Raw genomic sequence first — 25,350 nt, forward strand, 5'->3', positions numbered from 1 at the left:
AAGAGAGCGGAACCCTCTAATTTCCTTTTAATGTGTTGCAGAGGAAAACGGGCTGCTGGTTGGAGGGACAAGATCCGAAGCTGGCCGAGGGGCCACTGGCAAGGACTGCCCCTTCTGTGGAAAATCTTTCCGCTCGGCGCATCACCTGAAAGTGCATCTTCGAGTGCACACAGGTGAGGGAGGCATTGCCCCTGGGGGAGGGTGGAGGAGGAAGAAAGGTAAGAACAGCCAGGAGGCTGGAGGACGTGCTGGGCTCCTTTCAGACATCTGAGTCACCTAACGGGGAGCTGGCATTTGTCCCTGGTCTTTGGGATGAAGGCTGGAAACTGAGCAAAATGCCAGTGTGGGTGTGCATGTGATAGTGCCCCCGTGACCTACTCTAACCCACTCCCCAGGTGAGCGTCCCTACAAGTGCCCACACTGCGACTACGCAGGTACCCAGTCGGGCTCGCTCAAGTATCACCTCCAGCGTCACCACCGAGAGCAGAGGAGCAGTGCAGGGCCTGGGCCTCCTCCAGAACCCCCGCCCCCTTCCCAGCGGGGCGCAGCCTCACTGCAGCCGCAGTCAGGAGCCAAGCCAGCCCAGGCCTCTGCCACCTGGCTAGAGGGCACTGCAAGTACCCGGCCTCCTTCGAGCAGCACCGGGCCAGGGTCCCGCAGGAAGCCCGCCAGCCCTGGGAGGACCCTGCGCAACGGGCGAAGCGGTGAGGCCGAACCCCTGGACTTGTCCCTACGGGCAGGGCCGGGAGGCGAGGCCGGGTCAGGGGGTGCCCTTCACCGCTGCCTCTTCTGCCCCTTTGCCACTGGAGCTCCCGAGCTTATGGCCTTGCATCTGCAAGTACACCACAGCCGTCGGGCTCGGGGCCGCCGGCAGCCCCGAGTTGACACTTCTCCACCCTATGTCCGAGCACCATCAGGAGAGACCCCTCCCAGCCCTCCCCTAGAAGAGGAGGGCAGCCCAGGGCTGTCTAGGTCCGGAGAGGCTGGTCTTGGGGGTCAAGAGCGATAGGGAGCCCTCTTAGGAGTGATTAGCTTAGTAAGCTTACCCCGCAGGAGCGGGGAAGTGCTAGAGGTAGTTGGGTAGAGCAGCCAGCAGGGAGCAGTGTGGGACCCGTATCCCAGCCCAAGGTGGACCAAGAGGTAAAGTGGACAGTGGGTAAAGGAGGGTGGGCAGGCAGTACCCACCCAGCCCAGGGGAGTCACAGTGCCTTAGAAGTGGCAGAGGTGAGGGTCAAAGAACGGGGTCCTAGGGCTGGTAGAGGATGTGTTCCTGTTGAGGAGCCACTCTGCCAGTTTCTGCTGGTCCATAGGCATGAGAGTTTATTTTTGTATAAGGGGTGGGGGTGGGGGCACTGTACCCTTCTAGCCCTATCAGGGGCCCTGTAGACGTTGCTATTTTTGGTACGATTCCTGTCATCCCTGTTGAAGAGTCATGTCCCCAATAAACAGGTGTCCTGAGGCACAAGGCCCTGTGTCTGCCTGTGTTTTGCTCTCCCTAGGCACTTCATTATCAGTGAGCTTGGTAAGGATGCAAAACTTTGCCTTACCTCTGGACTTTGGATTCAGGGACTCTGGATGGGCCCTGAGAGTTAGCATTCAGGATAAGTAGCCTAAGAGAGTTCTCTTGCTCTGTGGCCTGAGGACATCATTAGACAACTACTGGACTGTGCTGGACCCACCTGACCATCTCAGCCTCAAGAAGTGGGTGCAAGACGGAGGGGGAGGAGGAACTTCAAACAGCTCATTGAGCTGAGGAGGAGGAGGCTCATTCTCCCACACTCAGAGCTATCAGTGTTGGGCCAGTGAGGGGTGGAACAGCTGCTTTCTGGCCTTGATTTTATTTTCTGAAGCCTACATAGTGGTTATAGGGAAGTACTCAAAGTCAGCTCAAACACCGTAATCCAGGGGCGCGCTCTGCCTCCCGGGAGGCAAAATGAGAGTAAATACATTTAATATAACAATAGTACAGTAACAGTAATTACATATATAAAGTCTGCAGTGCCCACCCCACCTCCTCCAGTGGCTTGCAACACTTCATTTCCCATGACACCCCAGAATGGAATTCCATTCGACCCGGCAGAGATGAATCTTCTGGGAGAGTCGGGAGGAGAGAAGCGGGCTGTCGGCAGAGCAGCGTCCTGGGGGTGTGCAGTAGCACAGGCTGGGGAAAAGCTGGAAGAGGGCTCTTCCCCGTCCCCCGGGGCATAAAGGCAAGCGAACAGCACCACCGTGGTTCCTGCAGCAGAAGGCACCAAGCAGGGGAGAGCTAGAGATAGCAGTGGCAGGGGAAGCTCTGGTCCTTGCCCTCTGTCCAGGAAGCTGGGGGGCACGGGGGGGACTTGAGAGCTTCAGTCCTTCATTATGTCCCCTTGGCATCCCAGTCTAAAACGTGCTGAGCAGGGGCTGTGGCCGAGTTCTGGGTCTTCTCTGGAAGCCAGGAGAGAAGAGGGAGCTGGTTTGGGAGAGGCAAGAAGCTGACGCCCAAGCAACTGAGGTCAGGAAGGAGGGTCCTTAAGGAAAGGCATGCTGGATGTGGGGAAAGGGGGTTGCTGACTCACCTAGGTCACAGAGGCGTGGTGGGGTCACTCAGGGCTCGGGAATGACTCTGAGGACACAGAAATTGCAGTGTGTTTAGACATAGTCTCTAGTGTGTGTGTCTCTCTCCCCACTTCTCAAGATTTTGACCTCTGACCTTGATTGCCTCTCAGCCAGGCCTAGGGGAGAGGAGAAAGGCAGACTGGGTAACAAACCCAATCTGCAGCATCAGCTGAGAGTAGTAATGTCTGGTTCCTCTACGCCCCAGTTTGTCAAATGACCAGAAAAGCCCATCCAGAAAGAGACCACCTGCCCCCAGTCTTACTGCAGGGACTCACCTGCCGGGAAAGCCCTAAGATCCCTCCACTGGCCAGAGTGGGAGTGCTGCTCCCAAGGTGGGGGGGCTGCAGGCTGGGGCTGTTTCTTGGTCCTGGGGACACATCTCCAGAAGAGTCAAGTGTTTCTGAGGCTGGAGGGGAAGCTAGGGTGAGAGTAAGGTAGAAAACCCTTCCGAGATTACCTTAAACAACCAAGCTCCTCCGGCAAGGAAGAAAAAGCTCCATAGCAACAGGAAGCTGTGAGTCACCATAGCAATCCAGTTGCAAGAGAACCCCCCTACCAAGAGGCAGGAAATTGTCAGCAGCATCATTAGAGCAACCAGGGAAGAAGCGACAGGAAACTAAGAATTGCCGTGGTGAACCAGGAGGGTACAACAGGAAGCTGAGGCAGTTTCCATAGAAACTCAAGGAGAGCTAGAGAGAAAGGTACAGAAGTGCTTCTTAGCAAAAGGCTGCTGTAAGCATCTCCCTAGCAACCAGATGGAAGGCTCTTTTAGCAACGGGGAAGCTGTATGTAGTTGTCATGGCAACTGGGCTACTTGGCTAGAAAAAGGAATTGCTCAGCAATAGGCAGCCTGAACATCACCATGACCCAGCGGTTGGGGGTCACCCCTTGAGAGGTGCCTCACCCAGGGAAATCTGCTTGACGTCCAGATCCCAGGCCTCCTCCTCGACGCGGGCAGGCAGGGAGCAGGCTCCCGGTGAGAGGCCGGGAAGGGACGGGCCAGCATGCTCAAAGGATGACACGGCTACGGAGGCCCGGGTGCGGGCGGCTGCAGAGAGTGGGGAGTTGGGGTGGTGGGGTGCTGATGTGGAAAAGTCCTCCTGGCTTCCTGGGATAGCTCACAGAGGGCTTCCCAAGGAAACCCACATTTTGGGAAGAGATGCCCACTCAGAACTCGGTATTCCTTCCTGACATCTCCCCATTGTTTTGGTATCATTAGCAAGGTCTGACTTCTGGGGGCACACCCCCTCCCCCAGCACCCTGGAACTTACCTCTTCCAGTGAGCAGGGCACTCAGCGTCCGCTCGCCAAGGGCTTTGATGTCCAGGAAAGGTTTGTTCCCGATGCCCATGGAAACCATCTGCTGCACTCGGAGCTCTGGGAACAGAGACCGGGCAACCTCTTGGCCCTCCTGCCTCTGTGTTAGCCCATCCCTGTCCACTCTCTGATCTCAACTCTCACCAAGCCCCCCTTCTTTCTTCTAGTATCTCCCCTTCCTTGACTGTCATGGCATGGACTGGGACAGCCATCTTTGACCTCTTCAGGGATACATCTGTTCTCTCCTATGGATTTCATCTTGCCCATTTGGCCTCCTAACCACCTGACGTGTGTGTGTGTGTGTGTGTGTGTGTGTGTGTGTGTGTGTGTGTATGTGATATGGGTGTGAATGCAGGCATGGATATTTGGAGTTGAGAGGACGTGTCAGGTGTTGGTTGAGTCTTGCTCTCCACCTTGTTCTATGGCTGATCCTCTTAGTCATTTTGTTGTGCATATGCCAGGCTGGCTGTCTAGTGAGCTTCTGAGGGAAATTCCCGTCTTGGCCTCCCATCTCCTCTGTAGGAAGGATGTCATTACAGATGTTCCCGTTATTTACTAGGTCTGCCGTACTGCTGGCTTCCATGTGGGTTCTGGGAATTTGAACTCAGGTCCTCACACTTGCATGACAAGCACTTTTACCCAGTGAGCTGTCTTTCTGGCCCCTGAGTTTCCATGTAATGCTCAGCTTCCCTTCATCATGGACATGAAGAGCAAAAGTCGTGTTTTTCCACATCTCTGTGGTTTATGAAGTGCTTCCGTGTGTATCAACCTACTCTGTCCTATCACGCTGAGGTGAACAAAGTACTATGCTTTCTTCAGATTGATAGAATGATTCAGAAAACTACAACAACAACAAAGAAAAGATATTAATCCAGGTCACACAGCGAGTAAGTGGTACCAGTTCTTAACCACAGTGCAGTATATAGTTTAAACCTCTTTTGTTTAGACATTTGCTCTTGTTCCTTGGAAATGTCTAGCTTTCTCTTTCATCCTGGCTAATTTCCATCTCAACAATATTTTTTTTTTAAACCAGACTTCGAATCCTCAGTCTTTCTCTCACTGTCTTTGGTTTTTCAAGACAGGGTTTCTCTGTATAGCCCTGGCTGTCCTGCAACTCACTCTATAGACCAGCCAGCCACAGATTCACAGAGATCTGCCAGCCTCTGCCTCTACCGAGATTAAAGGTGTGTGCCACCACTGCCACCGCCGTCACCAGCTGCACACCACCACTTAGCTGAATCTTAAGGTGTCCTTTCAACCCCCTCTACAGTTTTCCAAGCCATCGCCACACACTCCAGGAAAGCTCCTGTAACTCCGAACCCAAGCCGAGCCACCCCGGGATCTGCCTGTTACCCTTGTTGTGGGCTGCCTGTCTCCACAGCAGCTGGGCAATAGAACTTGTCCACTTGACTTTGGTCTCTGGTGAGCTAGCCTGCAATGTGTATGCTTCTCGTGTGCGCCGTCGCCGAAACCACAGTTCAAAGCAGAGTCCGCTGTCCCCAATGTTTTCTGTCAGGCCCATGTCAGCGGTCTGAGGAAGGGCAGAAGAGACTGGGTTGAAGATGGAGGTGTGTCTTCATTAGCTGGCACCACACTGACAGGCGCTATGTTTAGCTTGTTTGATGTTCAGTAAGCATTTGCTCAACATCTATCAGATGCCAGGCTCTACAGTGTCTGTATGACAGGCCTAATTTAAAGAAGGGAAACTGAGGCTCAGAGACGTGAAGCAAGTTTTTCAAGAGTTTATCCGAGTATTAGGATTCAGATGCGTGTCTGTGCTATTCCAAAGGCAGACATTCTTTTTTTTTGTCCTATGAAGAGTTGGAACTAACACAAGGACAGTTTGGAAAGCTTTAGTATCATTCTACCTGCTGATCTAGGACCATGGGTTGCTATGGATGTTTATATCTGGCTAGATGCCTGAAGGGGGACCTGCCTCTTGGGTTCTGCTTAGTTCAGTGGAACTCAGTTGTGTGTGTGTGTGGTGTCCTTTCTCCTCATATACCAGGGAACACCTCTAACTCAGAAGTCTATTTTTTTTTTCCTAGTCAGGGTTTCTCTGTGTAGCCCTGGCTGTCCTGGAACTCACTCTGTAGACCAGGCTGGCCTCAAACTCAGAGATCCACCTGTCTGCATTTGAAGTGCTGGAACTAAAGGCGTGCGCCCCACCACCTGGCAGGCATGTGTTCTTAATGGGATAGTCTTTTTCCATTCTCTTTTGAAACGCCTTCTTAAGTCTTCTACATGAATTATATAGAAAACCCCAAAGGGGTTGACTGACAACAGGGATTTTTTTTCACCTCTGACACCCTAAAATTGATGACTAATTCGAGGCCAAAACCTATTTTAGGTGATGACGCTCCTGAACCTGGTTTGAGGTTGAACTCACAGAACATTTTCTCAAGGAGAACATGACCCAATATCCCCAACTCCATGTGGTATACCTTGAAGGCCTGCTTATAAACAAAGGTCTCAGATCCTCCCTCAGAGCCCTTGAACTTGCTGAACAAGAGCAGATCCTCAAAGAGGAAGACATGGCGGAGACACTTTTTCCGGCCACAGATGACAGTGAATGGGTCCCGATGCAAAAGCTGCCCCTGTTCCTTCAGATCTATCTGGAGAAAGAGGGGAAAGGTCAGTCCAGGGGCCCTTGGTGTGAAGTTACGGGACATAAGAGACCTAGAGGGAAGGGGGCCTAATGGATTGTTGGCATGGTCAGGAAGTCAGGGAGGGCCTCTCTCTAGCACCCTCTCCGCTGTTTCTCGTGCACACGTGCCTAGCAGCACAGTCATTCCTCCGAAGATAAAAGATGCACTGCATAGTTGGCACCCAGCCTGCCACAGGGAAGTGAAAGAACATGGGTAGGTCTGTCTCAGAGCAGCAGTTCTCAACCTTCCTTCATGCTGCGACCCTTTAATACAGTTCCTCATGTTGTGGCGACCTCCCAACCATAAAGTTATTGCCATTGCTACTTCATAATTGTAATTTTGCTACAGTTATAAATGGTAATATACATATTACCATGTATATTACAGAAGGGGAGTCAGAGCCTAGGGCCCTAGACCTCAGGTCTGCCTTTATGGTCACCAGCCCACACAGTCTCTAAGACCACAGAGTTATACAGTTAGAGCAAGCGTCAGTGGAGGCCAGGACCTTACCTCACAGCCTCGCACGGCTTCCACAGCGAGCAGATCTCTGCCTCGGGCCTCTTGTTCCTGGAGCAACTGTATAGCAGCCCTGAGGGCCTGGCGTTCGGAGCTTAGCTCGGGCCCAGCTTCCCTCAGGAGCTCCTCCAGCAGCTGTCTATACCGAACCAGCTGCTCCAGGGGCTGCTGCAGGGCCCGGGACAAACAGGGGCTGCCCTCCACAGAACCCTAGGGTAGAACCACAGCAGGGGATGAGAGGAGAGTCTGGGGCAGGTAGGAGCCAAAGTCAGGACAATATGTGAGAGGCTGGATAACAGAGGAAGACCAGGCAGCCTTAAAGGTAAAGAAAGGGGTCTGAAAGATGGCTCAGTGGGTAAAGGTGCTTTCCACTACGCCTGACAACCTGAGTTTCACCCCCAGGACTCCTGGGAAAAAGAGAACTGACTCACAAAGTTTGTCCTCTGACCTCCACGTGGGCACCATAGCGTGTACACACATATATATTCACATATGTGTGCACGTGTGCACACATACACACCGATAATAAACATGTAAAAAACGTCTTTTTTCTTTTTTAAGAAGAGAGAGAGAGAGTAGAGGTTAGAGATAACCCAGAAGCTAAAGGACCTTGCCACCAAGCCTGGGAATCAAGTTCCATCCTTGGGACCCAGGTGGTGGAGAGACTCTGTTGGAGTTTGTGTTTTGTTTTGTTTTTGTTTTTGTTTTTTTTTACACAATTTATTCATTTTATATCCTGATTCTAAACTCCTCCCTCAACTCCTCCTGATCCCACCCTCCCTCCCTCTTCCTCCCTATCTCCTTCCCCTAGTCCACTGAAAAGGGGAGTTCTCCTCCCCTGCTATCTGCCCCTAGCTTATCAAGTCTCATCAGGACTGCCTGGATCCTCTCCTTTCCCTTAGCAGAGGAATGGATATAGAAATTATGGCACATTTACATGATGGAATACTACTCGGCTCTTAGAAACAAGGAAATCATGACATTTGCAGGCAAATGGTGGGATCTGGAATAGATCACCCTGACTGAGGTAACCCAGAAGCAGAAAGACACACAAGGAGTGATGTTTTTGTGCACTGTGTATTCACATGCTGATTTCTGTGTGCAGAGCTGAGCACAGGCTGGACCCTGGCTTTGTGGTTTTCATGAAGCATCTCCTGTCTTAGTGTTTTGTGAACTTTGTTCTCCATCACCTTCTGATTGGTTTCAATTAAAAGCTGATGGTCAATAAACTGTGGCAGAATTAAGAAGTGGGACTTCTGGGTGGAGAGAGAAGGGGTCCCATGTGGGGACCAGAGAGAGAGATGGGGGGGAGCAGCCGTCGGAAGGAGTCAGAAGGATGAAACTGAGGACAGATAAAGAACCGTGTGGCAGGACTTAGATTAAGATGAATGGGTTAGCTAGTTGGGAACAACACCCTCAAGTAAGGCTTAAAGTTATTTAAATAAATGTAAGTCTCCATGTCATTAGTCAGAGCTAGAGCAGGCACAGAAAACCAGAAGATTAGCTGGGCAAGGTGGCACACACCTGTAACCCCAGCAGCACCTGGAGTGGCAGAGGCAGGCAGATCTTTGTGAATCTGAGGCCTACAAAGTGAGTTCAGGATACCCAAGGCTACACAAAGAAACACTGTCTCAAAAAACCAAAACTAAACCAAAACAAAAGTAAAAGAAAACCATAAGATTACAAGAACCAGCTCCTGTGAGTTGTCCTTTGACTTCCCCACACATGCTTAGCGCGTACACACACACACACACACACACACTGTAATTTAAAAAATAAAGCAGCAGGCAGGGGGCCTCTAGGAGACTTGCAGCCCTCCTGTGCTAGAAAGGAACTCAGGTAATGGCAGCTTATACCCTCTGGCTTTTACAGCCTCACATCTCTTCGTGTGAAATCCTTGGATCTTCATGCTCCCAGTGAGTCTGACAAAGTGTGTAGTGCCCTTACTTATCATAGTGGAAACAGGCCTTGGGGCTGGAGAGATGGCTCAGCAGTTGAGAGCACTTACTCTTGCAGAGGACCTGCGTTCAGTTTCCAGCACCCACATCGAGGCTCACAAGTGTCAGTTTCAGGTGATCTGATAGCCTCTTTGGGCCTTTTTGTGCCCTAGGCACAGTCCCAACACACACACACACACACACACACACACACACACACACACACACACCTGCAGGCAAATAGTTACACACATAAAGTAAAAATATAAATAAATCATAACAAAACAAAGCAAGCAAGTAAGGGAATAAAGAAAAACCCCAACAAACAAACAAAGAACAGAGGCTCAAGGAATCAAGAGTTTTGCCCAGATTCCCTCCAGTGGGGAACTATCAGTAGGAGCCCCAGCCTCCCTGGCTCTCACTGCACTGCTAGGCGACCCTGTTGGTTCCCACACAGAAGTGTGCGAGGTTACTGGAGATTTCTGCTGAATGCTCCTGGGGACATCCATGAAGGACTGCTTTCCCTGAAGAGTTCAAGGTGGGGTGAATTCTTAAGTCTTTCTGATCCTTTTTCTTAAAAAACATTTTTTTTCCATTTTATTTATTCAGAGAGAGAGAGAGAGAGAGAGAGAGAGAGAGAGAGAGAGTGTGTGTGTGTGTGTGTGTGTGTGTGACAGTCAGAAGACAACCAGCACAGGACTCAGTCCTCTCGTTTTACCATGTTGCTTCCGGGATGGAAGTCAATTGTTGGCCTTGGTGGCAAGTGTCCTGACCTGCTCAGCCTTCTCATTGCCCCACTTTTCTCTCCTGAGAGTTGAAGAACAGTTTACCTTGGTTGAGGGAACGAGTGCAGCCAGTCCGCTCTCCAGCTTATGCCTGTGCTTCACAAACTGTGCATAGAGGTTGAACTGGTCCCCCTGTGCCAGCAAGGAAAAGGTAGTGAGGCTTCCGGTGAGCAACCTGTGGACAGATTTCCTCTCCCATCCCCTCTGCCCAGGGAGGGAGAAGCAGACGGCACTCTGCCTGCCTTAAATTATAAAGGCTCTTTGGAGAGACAGTGAAGTCCACACAACGCTTGAGGACCAGTAACACAAGGGCCAAGGTGAGAGGGTGGGGAGCGGCAGCGGTCAGGGGGATGGTGGGTGAGGTAGAGCACGGGAAGGGAGGAGACCTGAGGTGGGGGACTGCTCACATGGCGAAGGAAGCAGGCCCCAATGCGCAGTGGATGGGTGACGCAGCCCTGAAGCTCTTGGAGAAAGTGTGTCCCATGGAAGCTGCGAAGCCTCTCTCGGGCACTCAGGGCTGCGGCCCAGGTGCCTCGGAGCTCAGGCGTCAGCTCGGGCCCAGGCGGTGGCACTGGCTCATTCAGAGTGGTTATGTATTCCTGCTCGCAGGCAATCAGTTCAGACACTAGACGCTGCTGGGCACTGTGGGTACAACCAAAGCGGCAGAGGTGTCACTCTGGGGTGACAGTATAGCGCCCTCTCTGCTTGCTTAGGAGACAACAGTTGTCCACTCACCTGATGCTTCGTTTGCGTTCCATGCGAGGGGTACCTATTCCCCAGGGCCCGTCTGGCCCTCCAGCCCGACCTAACAGCACGTGTTCTCGGGGTGAACATGTTCTGTCCACCACTTCAGTACTGGTGACCTCCAGGCCTCGGATCAGCACAGCCCTTGGGGGTCTTCCATCTGCTTCTGGAGCTATCTCAAGGCCTTCTTCCTCATAGTCCTCCCCACACGGAGTCAGAGAGCAATGTGATGGGGCTGCCCGTGGCCCGGGGCTGCTGGGAAGCAGCAGGGAGCTGAGGCTGGGTGAAGGGCTATGGGCTCCATGCTGGGCCCCTGCGCTGCTGGCACTATCTGCCCGTCTTCGTCGGTGGCCTCGTGGACTGGCCTCCTCTCCCAGCTGCTGCTGAATCCTCTTTTCCAGCTCTTGGCAGCGTGCCCGGCATCGGCCCCACTCTCGAAGAGCTGCTGGGCTTCCCAGGTCCAGGGCCAGGGCTCGCATCTCTTGGAAGGTCCCTGCACTGGGCTCTGGGGCCCTCCGTAGGGCCAGGGCTGCCAGCACAGCCTCACGACCAGGCCCAGCTCCTGCCAGCCGAGCAGAGCCCTCGTCTACCCATTCATGTGCCTACAAAAGCCGAACAGGTTAGAAATAGAAAAAGGTGAGGATACATACCACTCCCAAACACATATTCCATTGCCAATGGCTCCCCGGAAGCCATCACCTCCCCTCCTCTCCCAGGCCCAGCATTGCAGTATTAGCACGTTATTCAGAGATGGCATGGGCATATACCCAGCACATACATGGGACATACATACCAGTATGGAGTCAGGTTTGTACTAAGCCCTTTCACACAGCGTGTGACCAAAGTTTCATAGCAGATGTGTCTACAGAGGACCTACCTCAGGGCTCGGTCATTCAGCCTGGGCAAGGTAAAAGTCAAAGCCGAGGAGATGAGCTTCCAAGGTACCATTCCTAACAACTGCCTGACCAACCTCTCCAGGCTGAAGAGAGAAAACCAGTCCAGAAGGATGCACTGTACCCACCTGCTGGAAGAAGCGCTGTAGCCGAAGGGCCCGATGGAGGCCACTCTCAGCCTGCTCCAATCGTTGTTCAAAGATATCCAGAACTTTCTGGGAGGGGACATCCTCCTCCAGAGCCAAAGCTTCCCGGGCCTGGACTAGGCGCTCCTGGAGAAAGGAGTCTGTGTTCATGCTTAAGTCCCTCCCAGTGACCCCGCCCCCACCTCCTCTCTGTCCTTACCTGCACCTCAGTGCTGAAAGCCCGGAATCGTAGTTCTGTCTCTTGCAAGACTGACAGTGAGTTCCCAGGCATGGAGAAGCTGGCCAGCTGCTTTTCCCCTGGGCCAGAGAGCCACTGTAACACCTGAGACCCAGTAGGAGCTTGTGAGGAAAGGGGAGGCTGTGACGTGACCAGGCTAAGATCCACTCAGCTGCCATCATCCCAATGTACAGGCCCTTGGTTATCCCATTTTGTCTCCCTGATGCTGTGAGGCTGGAAATACTGACGGATAACTGTTCCCATAGGATTAAATGAGAAACTGGGTATGTCATCCTTGGCAAAGTGCCATGTGAGGCAGAGCTGGCAGGAGACACCGGTTAGTGTGCCAGGGCAAGACCAAGATGAGGAAACGGATAAAACTGATATGAACCAAAGACGGGAGGATGAAAGTTACTTGGATAACAGGACCAAGAGGAATCTCACATCCACTGCGCTCCACTGAGTAGTGGGCAGGAAGCCTAGGCATGAAGCCTGCAGGATGGCCCATAAGATGGTGTGTGTGTGACTGGGTGTCCAGTCCTACTTTCCTGCTGTAGAGCTGGACGGAATCTCCTACTTGTTCTGAAATGTTTGACTAAGTTCTTTTTTTTCCTCTAAGAAAGTCTGGAAGCTGGGGTGGAGCAGCTGGAAAATGAGGATTCTCAGGACGTTCCTAAAGGCCAGTGCCAACCAGAGGCACATTTAACGCCTCCTGCTGAACTCCCTTCTCATCTTCCCACCTGTGTGGGTGCTAGCTGTGTAAGAATGGGTGACTCAGCAGCAACACCTCATACCCAACAGAGCTAGACCCCAAAGCCAAGCAGTTGAAACTCCAAATTCTGTTCTCAGAGAAGGGTTTTAAACGGGCAGGAACATCTAATCAGTAGGGGCAGCTACTAAGGGGCAGAGGCTAACGGGCAACAGCCCTGGACACAAATCCCTGGCTCCCCTTCAGCTCAACTTTGAAATGACCCTTCCCACATTGACACGCAGGTCCATGAGGCATATACTCACAGTACTGGGAGCTGAGGAAAAACAACCAGGTTTTAAAGCCCCCCTTCCCCTCACAGTTTGTAGACAGCAAATCCCCACAGGGGATTCTTTTGAGTTCAGAAGAGAAGAAACAAGGTCATTTTTATTCTTAGATCTTAAGACGCCTGTGCTTCCTCGCAGCGGCTGTCAATATGTTCTCCTTCCACAGGGCAGGAAGAGATAGGGCCTTCTCCCCTCCATTTTGGAGGATGACAATGCATAAGGAGTCATGGCAAAATGTAGAGCCAACAACTCTAACAAGAGATATTTATTGTTTCGTGGTTAGGCCTGCAATCCCAGCGAAGGGAGGTGAAGGCAAAAGCACCACGAGTTCCACGGCCAGTACCGGCTACATAATGAGTTCAAGGCCAACTGAGCTACATCAGATCCTCCCTCAAGAAACTCCCCAAAACAAAACATTTATTATCTTTACACTAAGGCGGGAGTACCCTGAGCCCACGAGCTGTTGCCAGGGTTCCCTGTGGGTGGTGGACACTTTCCACAATATCTAGTGATTCTAACCAGAGATAAACAGAAGGCTGACCACCTGACTTCTCCTCTTTGCTGGTGCCGAGATGTTCCTGCTCTCAGGTCGACTCTCACACTTCTGTGACCAACCTCTAGGGGCAGGAGGAGGGGAGCTGGAAGAATGCCGTCCATGCTTAGTAATAACAGGAACGCCAAGAAGCAGAGGCTAGGCTCCCCAGCTAAGTGAAGATACGGGAGTCTCCTCACCTGCTGGAGCTGGCGCCGGTGTTGGTGTCGTTCCTGCTTCTGCACGTGTAGGTTGGATAGACGCACAAGTTGGTGAATGGCTTCATCGACCTCCTGGTACAGCACAGCTGGGCCTGGACCCTCTAGCCTGGGGAAAGAGCGGCGACACTGACTCCTGCCCTGGCCGAGCTTTTCGGTTCCGTGTTTGTATCGTGAGGCATGCAAACATCGGAGGTGTCACGGCACTGTGAACCAGGGTCGCACTGTAACTCCCCTTAGTGAATTAGCTTGGCTGAGACATTTAGCATCTCTCATCCTCCAAGTCCCCATTTCTAATGATAGCCGGCACACGGGGCTGTTGTGGAAGACGTAAGCGTAAAGGCATGGTATCTCGTCCAGATAAAAGTAAGGTGAGGGGGCTGGAGAGATAGCTCAGTGGTTAAGAGCACTGTCTGCTCTTCCAAAGGACCAGGGTTCAATTCCCAGCACCCACATGGCAGCTCACAACTGTCTGTAACACAAATTCCAAGGGATCTGACACCTTTACACTAACGCACATAAAATGAAAATTAAATAAATTAAAAAAAAAAAAGTAAGGTGAGGATTATCTGTCACTGACAGCTCTCTGCTATCTCCCTCCCGCTGGCCTCTGCACACCCATCTCTCGTCTCTCATACTTGCTGCTATGGGTGGAGCGTAGCCGCATCAGGATGGCTCCTCCGTTCCTCTGTAGTGCCGTCAGCCGAGGATCCGCCAGCACCTTTTGAAGGGGCTCAGGCATTCCCACTGCCTCCTTGAGACAATGAAACATTTTGATTTCCACCAGAGAGTTCCCACCCCAACCCCATCCCTTTCACACCTGCCACTATTCCACCTCATTCCATACCTCTTCGTTTCGCTCTGCTGTTCCCTCTAGCTCCTCAATGGCCTGCCGTACAGACGTCAACACACCTTGACACAAGGTGCACAGCCTTGCCACTTCCTGAAACCCACATACAGAGAGGGAGTAAAAGGCCAGGGTTTAGGATAAGAAATATGCTGGGTGTGGTGATGCAGGCCAGAGACAGGTGGTTGTCTGTGAGTTCTAGGCCAGCCTGGTCTACAGAGTGAGGTCCAGGACAGCCAGGGCTATGAAGAGAGACCCTGTCTCAAAAAATGGAAGACAGAGAGAGGAATCACAGGATGGAGAGGAGAGTCCTGAAGACTGTAGTGGAAATAAGGCTGGGTTCAGTTTCTGACTCTGTTGCTTCCAGGTTACACAATATTGAGCAGGCCCACAAACCCCAGAACTCATTTGACTCAATGGTAAAGTTCGACTAAAAGTAGATTTTGTAAAATTTCGGGAAACGGTGTCAGCCTGGCGCCAGGCATGCTTGTGGCAGCACGGCTCGGTGTGAGCTTCCCTTTCCTCTCTTGCCTCTGGGCTTCATGCTGCCAAAGTCCCGCCTCCACCTCATCTGCTTTCCCTACGAGACACAGGCGTGCTGGGAAACCCTGTTTGTTTTCAGTGTGCTCATGCTGACTCCTCTGTTCTGAAACACAGCACTTAGATTCCTAGCTGGTGCACTTGATGGTAAATGGTCCTTTGTGGATACTGGTGCAGTGGGCAGGTACAGAGACGACACCATCTCCGGAAGTGAGGTAGATTGACCCTCCAGGCCATGTGGAACCAACCTCCCAACTCTCAGAACTTTCTAGAAACCCTCGGAACCAACACAAACACTTTTCTACTTGTTTTATGAGGTCTTGGTATCTCCCACTAGAAAGCATACAATACTTAATGTCGTATTAAGAACCTGACAAACACAGGTACGTGTGTGTGCAGGAAGCCGGAGAGATGGCTCAGAGGTTAAAAGCATGTATTGCTTTTCCAGAGGACCCAGGTTTGATTCCCAGCACTCACAAGTTGCTCACAACGGCAGGGGTCTAATGCCTCTGGCCTCTAAGGACACCCACACACATGGCATTCACTCTCATAGACACACAGACATATATACATGCTTAAAAATGAAACAAATCTTTAAAAAAATTTAAAAGAATTTAAAATTTTGGGTGGTGACTAGAAAGATGATCCACAGGTGAAGAACCCTTGTTGCAGTTGGCTGATGATGGCAGACACCTTTAATTGCAGCATGCAGGCAGATCTTTGTGAGCTCAAGGCCAGCCTGCTTTACAGATACTGTTCTAGGACAGCCAAGGCTACAAAAAAAAAAAACCCTGTTTCAAAACAAAACAAAACAACAACAACAACAACAAAAAGAAAACAAGAAAAAAGTTCTTGTTGCTTTTGCAGAGGACTGGGGTTTAGTTCTCGGCCCCGTGAAGTTAGTGGTTTACAACCTTCTGTAATGCCAGGGCATCTGATGCACTCTTCTGATTTGAGGGCAACAGACACAAATGTGGAAGACCTATATACATGTAGACAAAACATTCATACATATAAAGTAAATACATAAAAAATAATTCCTCCCATCTTTCCAATAGCCAACAATAACTGTTCAAGGCTCATGAGCCAGAACTTTTTTCTGAGCTGAATGGAACTGTCTTTTTGTGTCTTCTCTCCTAGACTATGCTTAGCTGGGTCATTTCCAGCTCCCAGTGTCCTAGGTGCTGAAGGAGTTTACCTGGTGAATCTCTACCCAGTGATTGGGGGAGAGGTCCCTGTGACCTCCTAAGTCCCACTGTAGTTCTTCTGGCTTGGCCACTCTCTTCAGCTCCTTCTCTGACAGCAACTCGGCTCCCTGTAGACATGAAAACAGGAGTTTTCTGCACAGGCACCTGGTGATTCAGACCAATCTGAGAGATCACCAAGCTTTCCGTCCCCTCCCCGTTACTGATAGGGGACTAGGTAAGAGAGAACCAACCTGAAGACCACAGAGTTCAGCTGGAGGGTCTTCGTGAAAGAGAATCACGAGCCGCTGAATGAGCGGAGGGTCGCCCGAGTCCTAAGTGCAAAGAAGAATAGCCCTACATTTTGGACAGTTGGATGACCTGGGATGGCTGCCCCTGGCGAACACTGAGGATCTAGCGGACAGGCCTGTCTCGGGGAGTTGATTACCTGAAGCTGACTCAAGGTAGGCATAAGTGCTGGAGGCAGTGTGGGTGCCTTGCGGAGATCTAGCAGGATGGTCAGCCCCAATAACTGTAGATCAGGCCTGTGGAGGCAAGGAGAGCCAAAGGTGTGCGTATGTGTCTGTGCGTGTTGGGGCGATAGCAAAGAGAGAACAGGAAGAACACAGGTCTTCCAGTTTAGGGCTGACAGTCTTCAGAAGTTAGTACTGCTTTATTTGAGAAGCAGTGAGTAAATGGTCAACGCCTGGGGCATGTGCCCAGCAGGCAAACTAACGATCGAGAACCTATGTTGACATGACTACTGGGTCAGAGGCCTAGCACTCCATGTGCTATAACAGTATAAATTCAAGGTCATGGCATTTGTCTCCTGGGTACTCAGTGTTCACAAAGTATCTGTCGGATGAATGAATCCACGCACTGATAGTCCAGGCGCTGTCACAGAATACTGAGACAGTCAGCAGTGCTGATTTTGAATATCATGAAGATATCCTGGAAGCCAGAACTGGCAAGGTCAGGGTCAATGACTTGGAAATCTGAGGATTGAGGTAGCAGGCCAGTGCCGTGAGAAGGAAAACGGGTCCTCCTGACGCAGCAAGCAAAGGCCCAGGGTGCTGAGGTCTGCACGCTTACCTGAGCAGTGAGTGGAGGTAACGAAGAGTGGTCTTCAGCGTCTCTTGGGAGGGTGAGGGCTCCTCAGGAAGGCACGGAGGCGGAGGCGTGATCGTCAGCAGAGCTCTCCCAGTCTGATCTACCCCTCCTGAAGACAGAAAGCGGCCAGGCTGTCCTGGCTGGGAGCAATCTTTGACTACTCCCTTCCTCCTCTCCTCCCTCCCAAGTCCACTTCAACTGCTTCACCTTCCCAAAGCCCCCTTTTGCCCACCCGTGTGTTTAACATGCCCTTGTTTGCATGTGTGTACCCACATGTATCTGGAGGCTGGAGGTTAATGTAAGGTGTCTTTTTCAATCATTTTTCACTTTGTTGTTGTTGTTTTTTTTTTTTTTTTGAGACAGGGTTTCTCTGTGTAGCCCTGGCTGTCCTAGACTAGCTTTGTAGACCAGGCTGGCCTCGACCTTTCAGTGATCTGCCTGCCTCTGCCTCCCTGAGTGCTGGGTAAGTTAAAAAAAAAAAAAAACAAAAACAAAAACAAAAAAAACCCAAAAAAACAAAAAATCAAAAACAAAAGCACAACAGCAACAAAAACCCAGGGTCTCTCCCTGGACCCGGCGAATCTCTGGCCCAGCTAGACTGGCTGGCCAATGAGTGCAAGAAGTCCACTGTGTGAACCGTCCCTTGCTTTCCAGCACCGGGGTGCCATGCCATGCCCAGCCCTTATGTGGATGCTGAGGATCTGAACTTAGCCCTTGTGCTTGCCAAGCAGTCACTTTACCGACTGGGCCATCTCCCCAGCCCCTTTCCTTTGACTCGCTGATGTCCACTGACCAGTCAAAACGAAGAATCCAGATGACATCAAGTCCCAAGCTACAAGTGGGTCATCCAAAATGGAAACTGGGGGGCTTTGTTCTGGGATGCTGTCTTCTTTTCCATCCTGCATGGACTCCAGGGGCTGGGCTGGGGGGTCAGATGGGAGCCATTCTGGACCTGTGGGTCCTGTGCAGACAGATGAAGAATTACTCTATTTTATCCCCAGTCTAACCACAGCTTCTCCTCCAGGCCCCTTCCCCAGGCCCAGACTGCCGTGGCCTTTGCCCCTGAACCTCATTGTCGTCTCACCTGCCATACACACCGGAAGCAACCCTTCTTGCCCACTCTCTCTGATCTCCTCTTCTGGAGGCCCACAGTCTTCTGGGGAGGCAGGCTCTTTTTCTTCTGCTGGCTTGAGTTCCTCTTTTGATTCAGACTCTGGCTTCCCAGAATCCTCTCTTTCCTTAACCAGGCTGCATTCTGCAGGTTCCTGCTCATGGGGCGAGGGCAGACTGACAAGGACTTCCTGCTGTCTAGCCTCTTCCTTGTCCCTCGGGCCGAGCGGGGTACTCTCCCCTCCACGGCTAACAGCACCTCTGCCGCCAGCTCGCTTCTTTCTTCTGTTTCCTTTGCCTGTTCTTCGAGGGGTACCAGGTGCTCCTTCAGCCCCCTGGGCCACTCCTCCCCCAGCCTCCCCTGACAGGAGGCAGGACTGAGAGGCCTCCCCGAGAGCCTCTGCTGGGGGCTCGGATGCCTCCGGCACAGGCACCTCTGTGTTTGGGTCAGCCTCAGCTCCTGGGGGCGAGTGAGAGGACGCTCCCGCGCTACTCCCCTCACCAGGTGGGCGTGCCCCGTCCTGGTCCCGAGACCCCAGGCCTTTGTGGTGCATCCATGCCCGGTGTCTCCGGTGCCGGCCCTTCCCTCCAGTAGTCTTACGAGTGGGTACTGTGCGGGTCCTGGAGAGGCCTGAGGCCTCGGCATCTATGGGGCTTCCCCTCACGGGCAGTGTCACCTCCAACAGCTCTACATATTCACCCTCTGGACCTTCGGCGGGAGCATTGTGTCCATCCCCAGGGCTCCGGGTTCCCAGCGCCTCCTCAGGGAGCGGGGAGCTAGGAAGCCCTGGAGGTCCCGAGGGCAGTTCTGGAGGCAGTGTGCTGGGACGATGTCCAACCATGAGGCCCTCTTTGTGCACAAATCTTGGGCAGATGAGCTCAGCCCAGGGCAGCCGCTGGATCCCAGAGGGTGCGGACAGGAGGCAAGTGCTGAGGCGCCCTGTTGGCCGGTCCTTGTTAATGCCTTGTAGCCACTCGGGTGTGAACAGGTAGGCACAGGCTTCATTGGGCACTGGCAGCTCCTGTACCCGCCCACCTCCTGGGGCCAGGCATTTCAGTGCCAGGCGGGGCGCTTGGGCAGAGGTGGGCACTACCTGCAGGTAGAAGTCTCCAGGGCGCAGCAGCTGCCAGGGAAGGGCTGCCAGCTGCACTACCACCTGCTCATGCAAGCAGAGCGGCCAGCCCTCGTGGAAGAAGAGGAATCCACTATACTGGGCCTGGAGAGAGAAGTGAAGAGGCTATACTCAAGGCCCTTGCTGAAGAAACCAGCAGGAGGGGGCTATGAGAATGACTCCCACACTAGGCAGGACTAGGCTCATGTCTAGTGGGTTAAAACCCCTGGGGGGGGGGGGGGGAGGAAAGGAGGTCACAGTGGCAGGGGAAAGAACCAAAACTGTTGGTGGAAGGGAGTTTTCCTAGAAAGCTCGTTGTCTGTGTGGGAAAGTGAGGACCCACTCATTACAGAGACCTGCTCGACAGATGCCTTTTTCCGAGAGGACTCAAAGACTGTGAGTCTTTGTGTCTGTAGAAATGGAGAATCTTTTCTGAGGGACTGTTTTTAAGACAGTCACGAGGAGATAACATTTGAAACTTGTTCTGGAAAAGTCAGGGTCTTTTAGGGGGAGTCAACATTTGTGTTTAGCGAAAATGGATATGCCTGCGCATGCGTTAGTATTTGAGTAGTCACAATTAGTGGGAAACCAGCAGATGAGACCTAAGGGCTCCTGTGGAGAACAGTATTGGGAAGAGCGTGTCTCTAAGCGGGAGGAAATTGGCCTGGCAGAAAAGGGTTGACAGCCACTCACACAGGCTTCCTGCTGGACCTTGGCAAGCAGGTGTTTAGCAGGTACTAGGAAGTCCAGCGTGTACCTCAGCGCATCCTCCTGGTACGTCCTCTCCACCACCTGGAACACTTGGCCCAACAGGGTTGGGGCTGTGGCTTCAAAGGGTGGATACAAGGCAGCAAGTGTGCTCTGCACGCAGTCCTCCACTGGTTCAGGCTCCTGGGAGGGAAAACACCACGCTAGAGACATCTAGGGATTAGGCGAGCATGGCTCCTTGGGAGTTGGCCGGTCTGCAGACGGCCATGCCCTATATCATACGTACACCGTGAGTAATTAGAAAATGCTGGCCGAAGGAGCCAAGGGATGGAAGAAGCCTGGCCGGTCAGTGCACACAGGCTTAGCAGCGCTTCACGCTCAACCTCTTAGCGACCCAGGGAGAATCTGTTAGGGTGCCTCCGGATCAGGATTGTTTCCAGGCACTTGTTAATTAAGGTGATTGCTTAGGTTCACCCCACGAGAAAAGAGACAGGCTGGGCCACTGGACCCAGCTGATGGTTAAGAATTCTGGTGGATGGGGGTGGGAGGTGGGGTCTCTACATAGCCATCTTGACAATAGATTCTCCCATACCTCACCACGCAGATACCTTCGTTATATTTGGAATGAGTGTGTGCCCACTCACAAACCACTGCATCCTGGAGATGGTTGGTTGATGGGGGGGGGGAGAAGATTGTGGCTAGCTCAGGTCTTTGTAGCATCCCTTTCTTCCATTTCCAGAGCTTGGGGGATTGGCTACAAGGAATTGGGTTGAGCCATTTGAAAGAAGATAAAGACAGAGATGAAACTCTTGGAGAATTGATGCTATGCATTTCAATTTTGATTTTTTTTTTTTTCCTTCTAATTCCAGGGGGTTCCGTCTGACAACCTGGACCCACTGTCTCAAAGACTAAGCCGTGTCCCATTCTGACCCACCTCCCTAAGTGAATCATTGGGACACCCTTCTTGTCCTCATTCCCTTGGGTCTATTTCTTGGCAAGTCTCTTTCAAGATGGCTTTTTTCAGTTCCTTTTATCAGACGTCTTTGTTATAAATAAGGAAAGTACTCTGCAGTATTTACCATAGCTCTCTGCTCATTGCAGACGGTCCTGCTTTCACCACAAGACAAAAATTACTTATTTTGCTCTTAAATCTCTCCAGCCAGAGTTGCTTAATCCCGGCTGTTTGAAAAGATTAGGGTCTTCAGTCACCCCAGAGACCAGCCTTCTGTGTTATCAGCGCACAAACTCGGCTCCGAGGTGTGGGCGAGCAGACAGACCCCTCACTGTTCCCGGGACTGTGTACGTGGGTGGGAAGCAGGCTAGGGGTGAGGTTGAGTGGGCCCCTGCTCTGAAGTTAGGATCCGGGGAGCTATTGCTTGAGCAGCGAAGCAGCTGCAACCCATTAGGGGCGGTGAGCTCATGGCTGAACAAGAGTCGCAGCCACAGGAAACGGCCTCGGCAGGAGGGGAGGAGGGGTCTGGAGCAGGCGGAGGTGGGCAGGAGCCCAAGACACCAGGCCTCTGGTCGGCTGGGACCAAAAAGAAGAGCGAGACTGAGTCAGCTCTCACTGGCCTAGTTCCTGTCTTGCTCCAACCCCCTGAGCGGGGAGATGCTTCCCGGGTTCTCTCCGTAGCCATCGCCCCGGCAGGGCCTCTCCTCCTCCTCCACTCTGCAGTGAACGCTGTAGGCTGCACCCTCCCGGGCAGTGGGCGCCCTAGCTGGCAGAGCCTGCCCCTGCCAGAGTTCTTCAGAGCACTTTTGGCCGGAAAGTTCCCGGCTGAGTGTTCGCTCCCGTCGACATGGGCTTCTGGTACCCTTAGTCGCTGCTCTCGGAGCCACCACCTCGTGCACAAGATTCCGTCCAGCTCCCTCCCAGCATCAGGAGTGCCCCGAGGCTTCTGTTCCCTGCATTGGCATATGCCTTGGGGAACTTTGTCCCCAAAACTCTGGTTTGGGCTCTGGCAACGCCACGCCCACTGGTACTGCGGAACACCCCTGACCGACCCTCAAACAGCCCCCTTTCTGTGAGGGAATTTCCCTTTGGACAAGCCCTTTGGCCCCGGCCCAGGCACAGCTGTGGCTAGTCCCTCAGGGCCGGATGGGTGGGCCCATCTCACCGGGCTGGGGACAGGGATGGAAAATGGTGGTTCCAGGCAGGTCAGTTCTCATGACCCCAGACAGTATTGCAGGGCTGCCGCCAGACCAACTCGGAGAGGGTCTCCAGGAGTGTAAAACTGGGATAGGGAGGGGGAGGGAAAACTCAGAGGGGGTGAAAAAAAAAGGACTGGGCAGGACCGAGAAGGCCGGGGGGTGGGATGTGGGCAAAGACCACGGAAGGACAGGGGGGTGGGGAAGACGCGGCAGAGGAGAAAGGAAGGGTCAAGGCAATACTCGGGGAGGACCTGGGCAGGCAGCGGGCCGGCAGGTCGAAGAAAGAAGCGGGGGGATGGGAGGGTGGAGAGTCCCCGGCGCCGATCAGCGCTAGGCGGGCGCAGGAGACACGGGGCTGGGGGCCCGGAGCGGGCTGCGCGAAGGCCGAGGGACGCGGGGGGTGCTCCGCGGGACTCACCATGACTGGGCGTCTGTGGGCGTCCGACCCTCGGGCGGGCGGGGCCGGCCAGCCGCCGCCTCCCCTCGCGGCGTTCAGTCTCCCCGGGGTCTAGCTGCAGGACAGCTCGCGGCGACCGCGGCTCTGCCCGTTCGCTCGGGCGCCCAGGCCGCGGGGGCCCCGCCAGGGAGGGCCGAGACGGCCGCCTGCACGGCCCCGCCCAGCCCGGGACCCCAGCCGAGACGGCCCCCTGCCCCCCTCGCCGTCAGCCTCGCCTCCGCTCCCCTGGATGTCTGCGGCCAGCCAGCCCCGCCCCCTCCGAGAACCCGCCCCGCTGAGGACGCCCCGGCTTTCCCGCGTCTTCCCGCTCCGCGGGAGGGATCGGCTCAGCCTCAGCTCGGGACCCGGCCGGGGACCCGCCTAGGATCGAGGTAGCCCGGTGGCCAGAAGCCTTCCTCCTTCTCTGAGGCCCACGACACTTCTCCTGTCCGTGGCCAGACTTGGCAAGGTCCTGGGGCCCAGGTCGACCCCCCACGCTTTGGTTCCCTTTAGGAAGAGCCGGGGAACTGAGGGTATTCCCCCCAAGCCTTGGGCGTTTGCCCGCCCTTCTTTCCACCTTCTTGGGTCTCGAGCCTCCAGGCGGCTACAATGGGCTCCTGTGTGCTGCCCGGGGAGGGCGGGGGATGGGGGGAATTACGGGGGAGTAAAGGCTTGGCCTTGAGGGTTGGGGGTGTCATGGCCGAGGGGCCTGGGTTCCAGGATCAGGAGCCCTCTGTAGGGTTCTGAGGACGTTTTTGGAGTTGCTCCTCGCTGCTTTTTTTGTGCACCTCATACCCCTGTTGCTCTTCCGATGGAGGGAGGGGAGGCAGCAGCTCCCGGATTAGCCCTCGCGCTCCCGGACTGATGCTAGATCGCTCCTTCTTGCTGCAGAGCGATAGTGGCCTGTTCGCTATCTAGGGCTCGTGGTGCTGACTATTATCTTCCACGACAGACAAGAGGGTCTAGGTTCCTGTAAACATTTCCAGCCTCACCCCTTCTGCCTCACCGACAAACTGCAAGTACCTCTTCTGCGTGGAAAATCAAGGCCGGGCGGGGTCCCCCAGAGGGGCTTGGGGGACCTCTGCACAGCAAGGGGTTGCCCTGCCCCTCTGAGTCACCGAGGACTTGGCCAAAAGGTGGACATTTGGGAGGCGATCTGAAGCTACCGAGTTCCCAGCCAGGGCGGGAAGGCGTTGTCTTGTCTTGCAGCTGGAGGGTAAAGTTTATTTAGAAGACTGTGAGGTAGTGAGATGAGGCCGCAACAGCAGGAGGGGAGGGAAGGGCCCCTGTGGCAGGCTCCTCTCTCCTCAGGATGCTAAAGGCTACCCTTTCTCCTGTGGGTCTGGAGAAGGGAGAAACGTAATTCAAAGGTTCGTAGGGTCAAAACGGAATCCCGGGTAGGGAAACCCTGTGACCCGCCGGCTGGAGCTATTTCCAACCTTCCAGCTAAGCTAGACTCTCCGGTCTCTGTGTAACTAGTGACAGGAAGCCAAGAGAGCGAGATTTTGCTACCCCCTGGTGTCTGCCCGGTACATACTGCCCACTGTCAGACCTTCTTGGGAAATGTTTTCAGAGGACGGCCTATGAAGCTTACTCATCATTGCCTCAAATCTAGTTCACCTAGTCTCTGTCTGGCGCGATGGAATCTTCTCATCCTGGAACGTAACATTCCCTATCCTCCAATCATTTGGTAGAATACGGGGTTTCCCACAGCTGGGCAATGGATGTAAACACACGCGATGGAATAAGGATCCGTTAAAAAGTTTTGAACTGGTGAGAGGAAGGAGTTTGGATTCCGGTTCTGGGATACAAATTAGCCCTTCTTTGCAGGAGTTTCCGCACACGGTGTGTGTGCTCTTAGTGGTTAATAGCCCTTTCTCCATAGCATCTCTTACGTACGGGTGAATGCACAAGGTAATCAGCGTTGATGTGTGTGTTCTTTGACAGATGTTGTGAAGGATGAGGTTAAAGTCAGATAGGAAAGGTACCAGGCTAACGCTTTTCAACTGTATCTGTATGTAGTCACTGTATCTGTATGTATACCCCTTTCATAGAAGAAGAGATTTCACTGTATTGAAATTATGTAACTTTCCATAAGCTGTACAATACAAGAGGAAGCCAGGGCTTATGCCCAGGTGTCTGACTCCAGAGCTTCCACTTTTAATCAAGTTGTAAAGTTATAGAGCTTTAGCTGTCAAGGTACAGAAAAAAAAAAAAAAAAAAAAAAAAAGAACTGTATTATACCACCTTTTCTCTCCCCTCACTGTCCCATTTCAAAATATATTAACTTTGCTTTCGTGGCGGTCAGTGCCGAGTGCCTAAAAGTGATGAATGAATACGTGGGCTGGAGGAAAAAGTCTGCTTCTATCTAGACTTGGTTTAGAATAATAGCTAAATTATTTCCTAAGAAGTTTCAATGGTTCCAGTGGAGAAATAACACCATGCGTAGTAGTATCCTAATTCGGGAGAAGAAGAGACAGCTGTGTCTGTCATGTTTATTGCCTAGCTAATGGGCTGCTTCTAAGTGAGAAAGTTTAAACATGAATCAGGGCCGGTGAGGTGGCTGA

At 52.9% G+C, this 25,350-nt stretch overlaps 2 protein-coding genes across 15 annotated transcripts in view; one reads left to right on the forward strand and one right to left on the reverse strand.

The window, feature by feature from the left end:
- Nucleotides 1-1,465, forward strand: part of Znf219 (zinc finger protein 219) — a 13,808-nt gene extending 12,343 nt beyond the window's left edge. For all 6 annotated transcript variants that reach the window (XM_021652266.2, XM_021652272.2, XM_021652268.2 and 3 more), the window contains 2 exons: nucleotides 42-173; nucleotides 396-1,465. In XM_021652266.2, the coding sequence (XP_021507941.1) occupies nucleotides 42-173; nucleotides 396-1,009 (746 nt within the window). In that variant the 3' untranslated portion in view covers nucleotides 1,010-1,465. The remainder of the gene's footprint in view (nucleotides 1-41; nucleotides 174-395) is intronic.
- Nucleotides 1,466-1,900: 435 nt separating this feature from the next.
- Arhgef40 (Rho guanine nucleotide exchange factor 40) lies at nucleotides 1,901-23,340 on the reverse strand. Of its 9 annotated transcripts, none has more exons than XM_021652257.2 (24): nucleotides 22,766-23,339; nucleotides 20,182-20,379; nucleotides 18,351-19,593; nucleotides 18,060-18,227; nucleotides 17,249-17,375; nucleotides 16,605-16,701; nucleotides 16,411-16,491; nucleotides 16,171-16,287; nucleotides 14,433-14,528; nucleotides 14,224-14,339; nucleotides 13,568-13,694; nucleotides 11,783-11,905; nucleotides 11,566-11,709; nucleotides 10,536-11,146; nucleotides 10,208-10,442; nucleotides 9,846-9,932; nucleotides 7,073-7,288; nucleotides 6,359-6,529; nucleotides 5,268-5,445; nucleotides 3,870-3,974; nucleotides 3,503-3,646; nucleotides 2,874-3,016; nucleotides 2,559-2,605; nucleotides 1,901-2,236 (listed from the first exon to the last, which is right to left on the reverse strand). In XM_021652257.2, exons 1-23 carry the CDS (start codon nucleotides 22,766-22,768, stop codon nucleotides 2,564-2,566), a joined length of 4,572 nt encoding a protein of 1,523 aa, XP_021507932.2. In that variant the 5' UTR covers nucleotides 22,769-23,339; the 3' UTR covers nucleotides 1,901-2,236; nucleotides 2,559-2,563. The 9 variants fall into 9 exon arrangements, with proteins under 9 accessions (XP_021507932.2, XP_021507928.2, XP_021507929.2 ...); XM_021652253.2 differs by having other exon boundaries at nucleotides 1,901-2,427; XM_021652254.2 differs by having other exon boundaries at nucleotides 1,901-2,452.
- Between the last annotated feature and the right edge of the window lie 2,010 nt (nucleotides 23,341-25,350).

Source organism: Meriones unguiculatus, chromosome 9, assembly GCF_030254825.1.
Source record: "Meriones unguiculatus strain TT.TT164.6M chromosome 9, Bangor_MerUng_6.1, whole genome shotgun sequence".
Lineage (NCBI taxonomy): Eukaryota > Metazoa > Chordata > Mammalia > Rodentia > Muridae > Meriones > Meriones unguiculatus.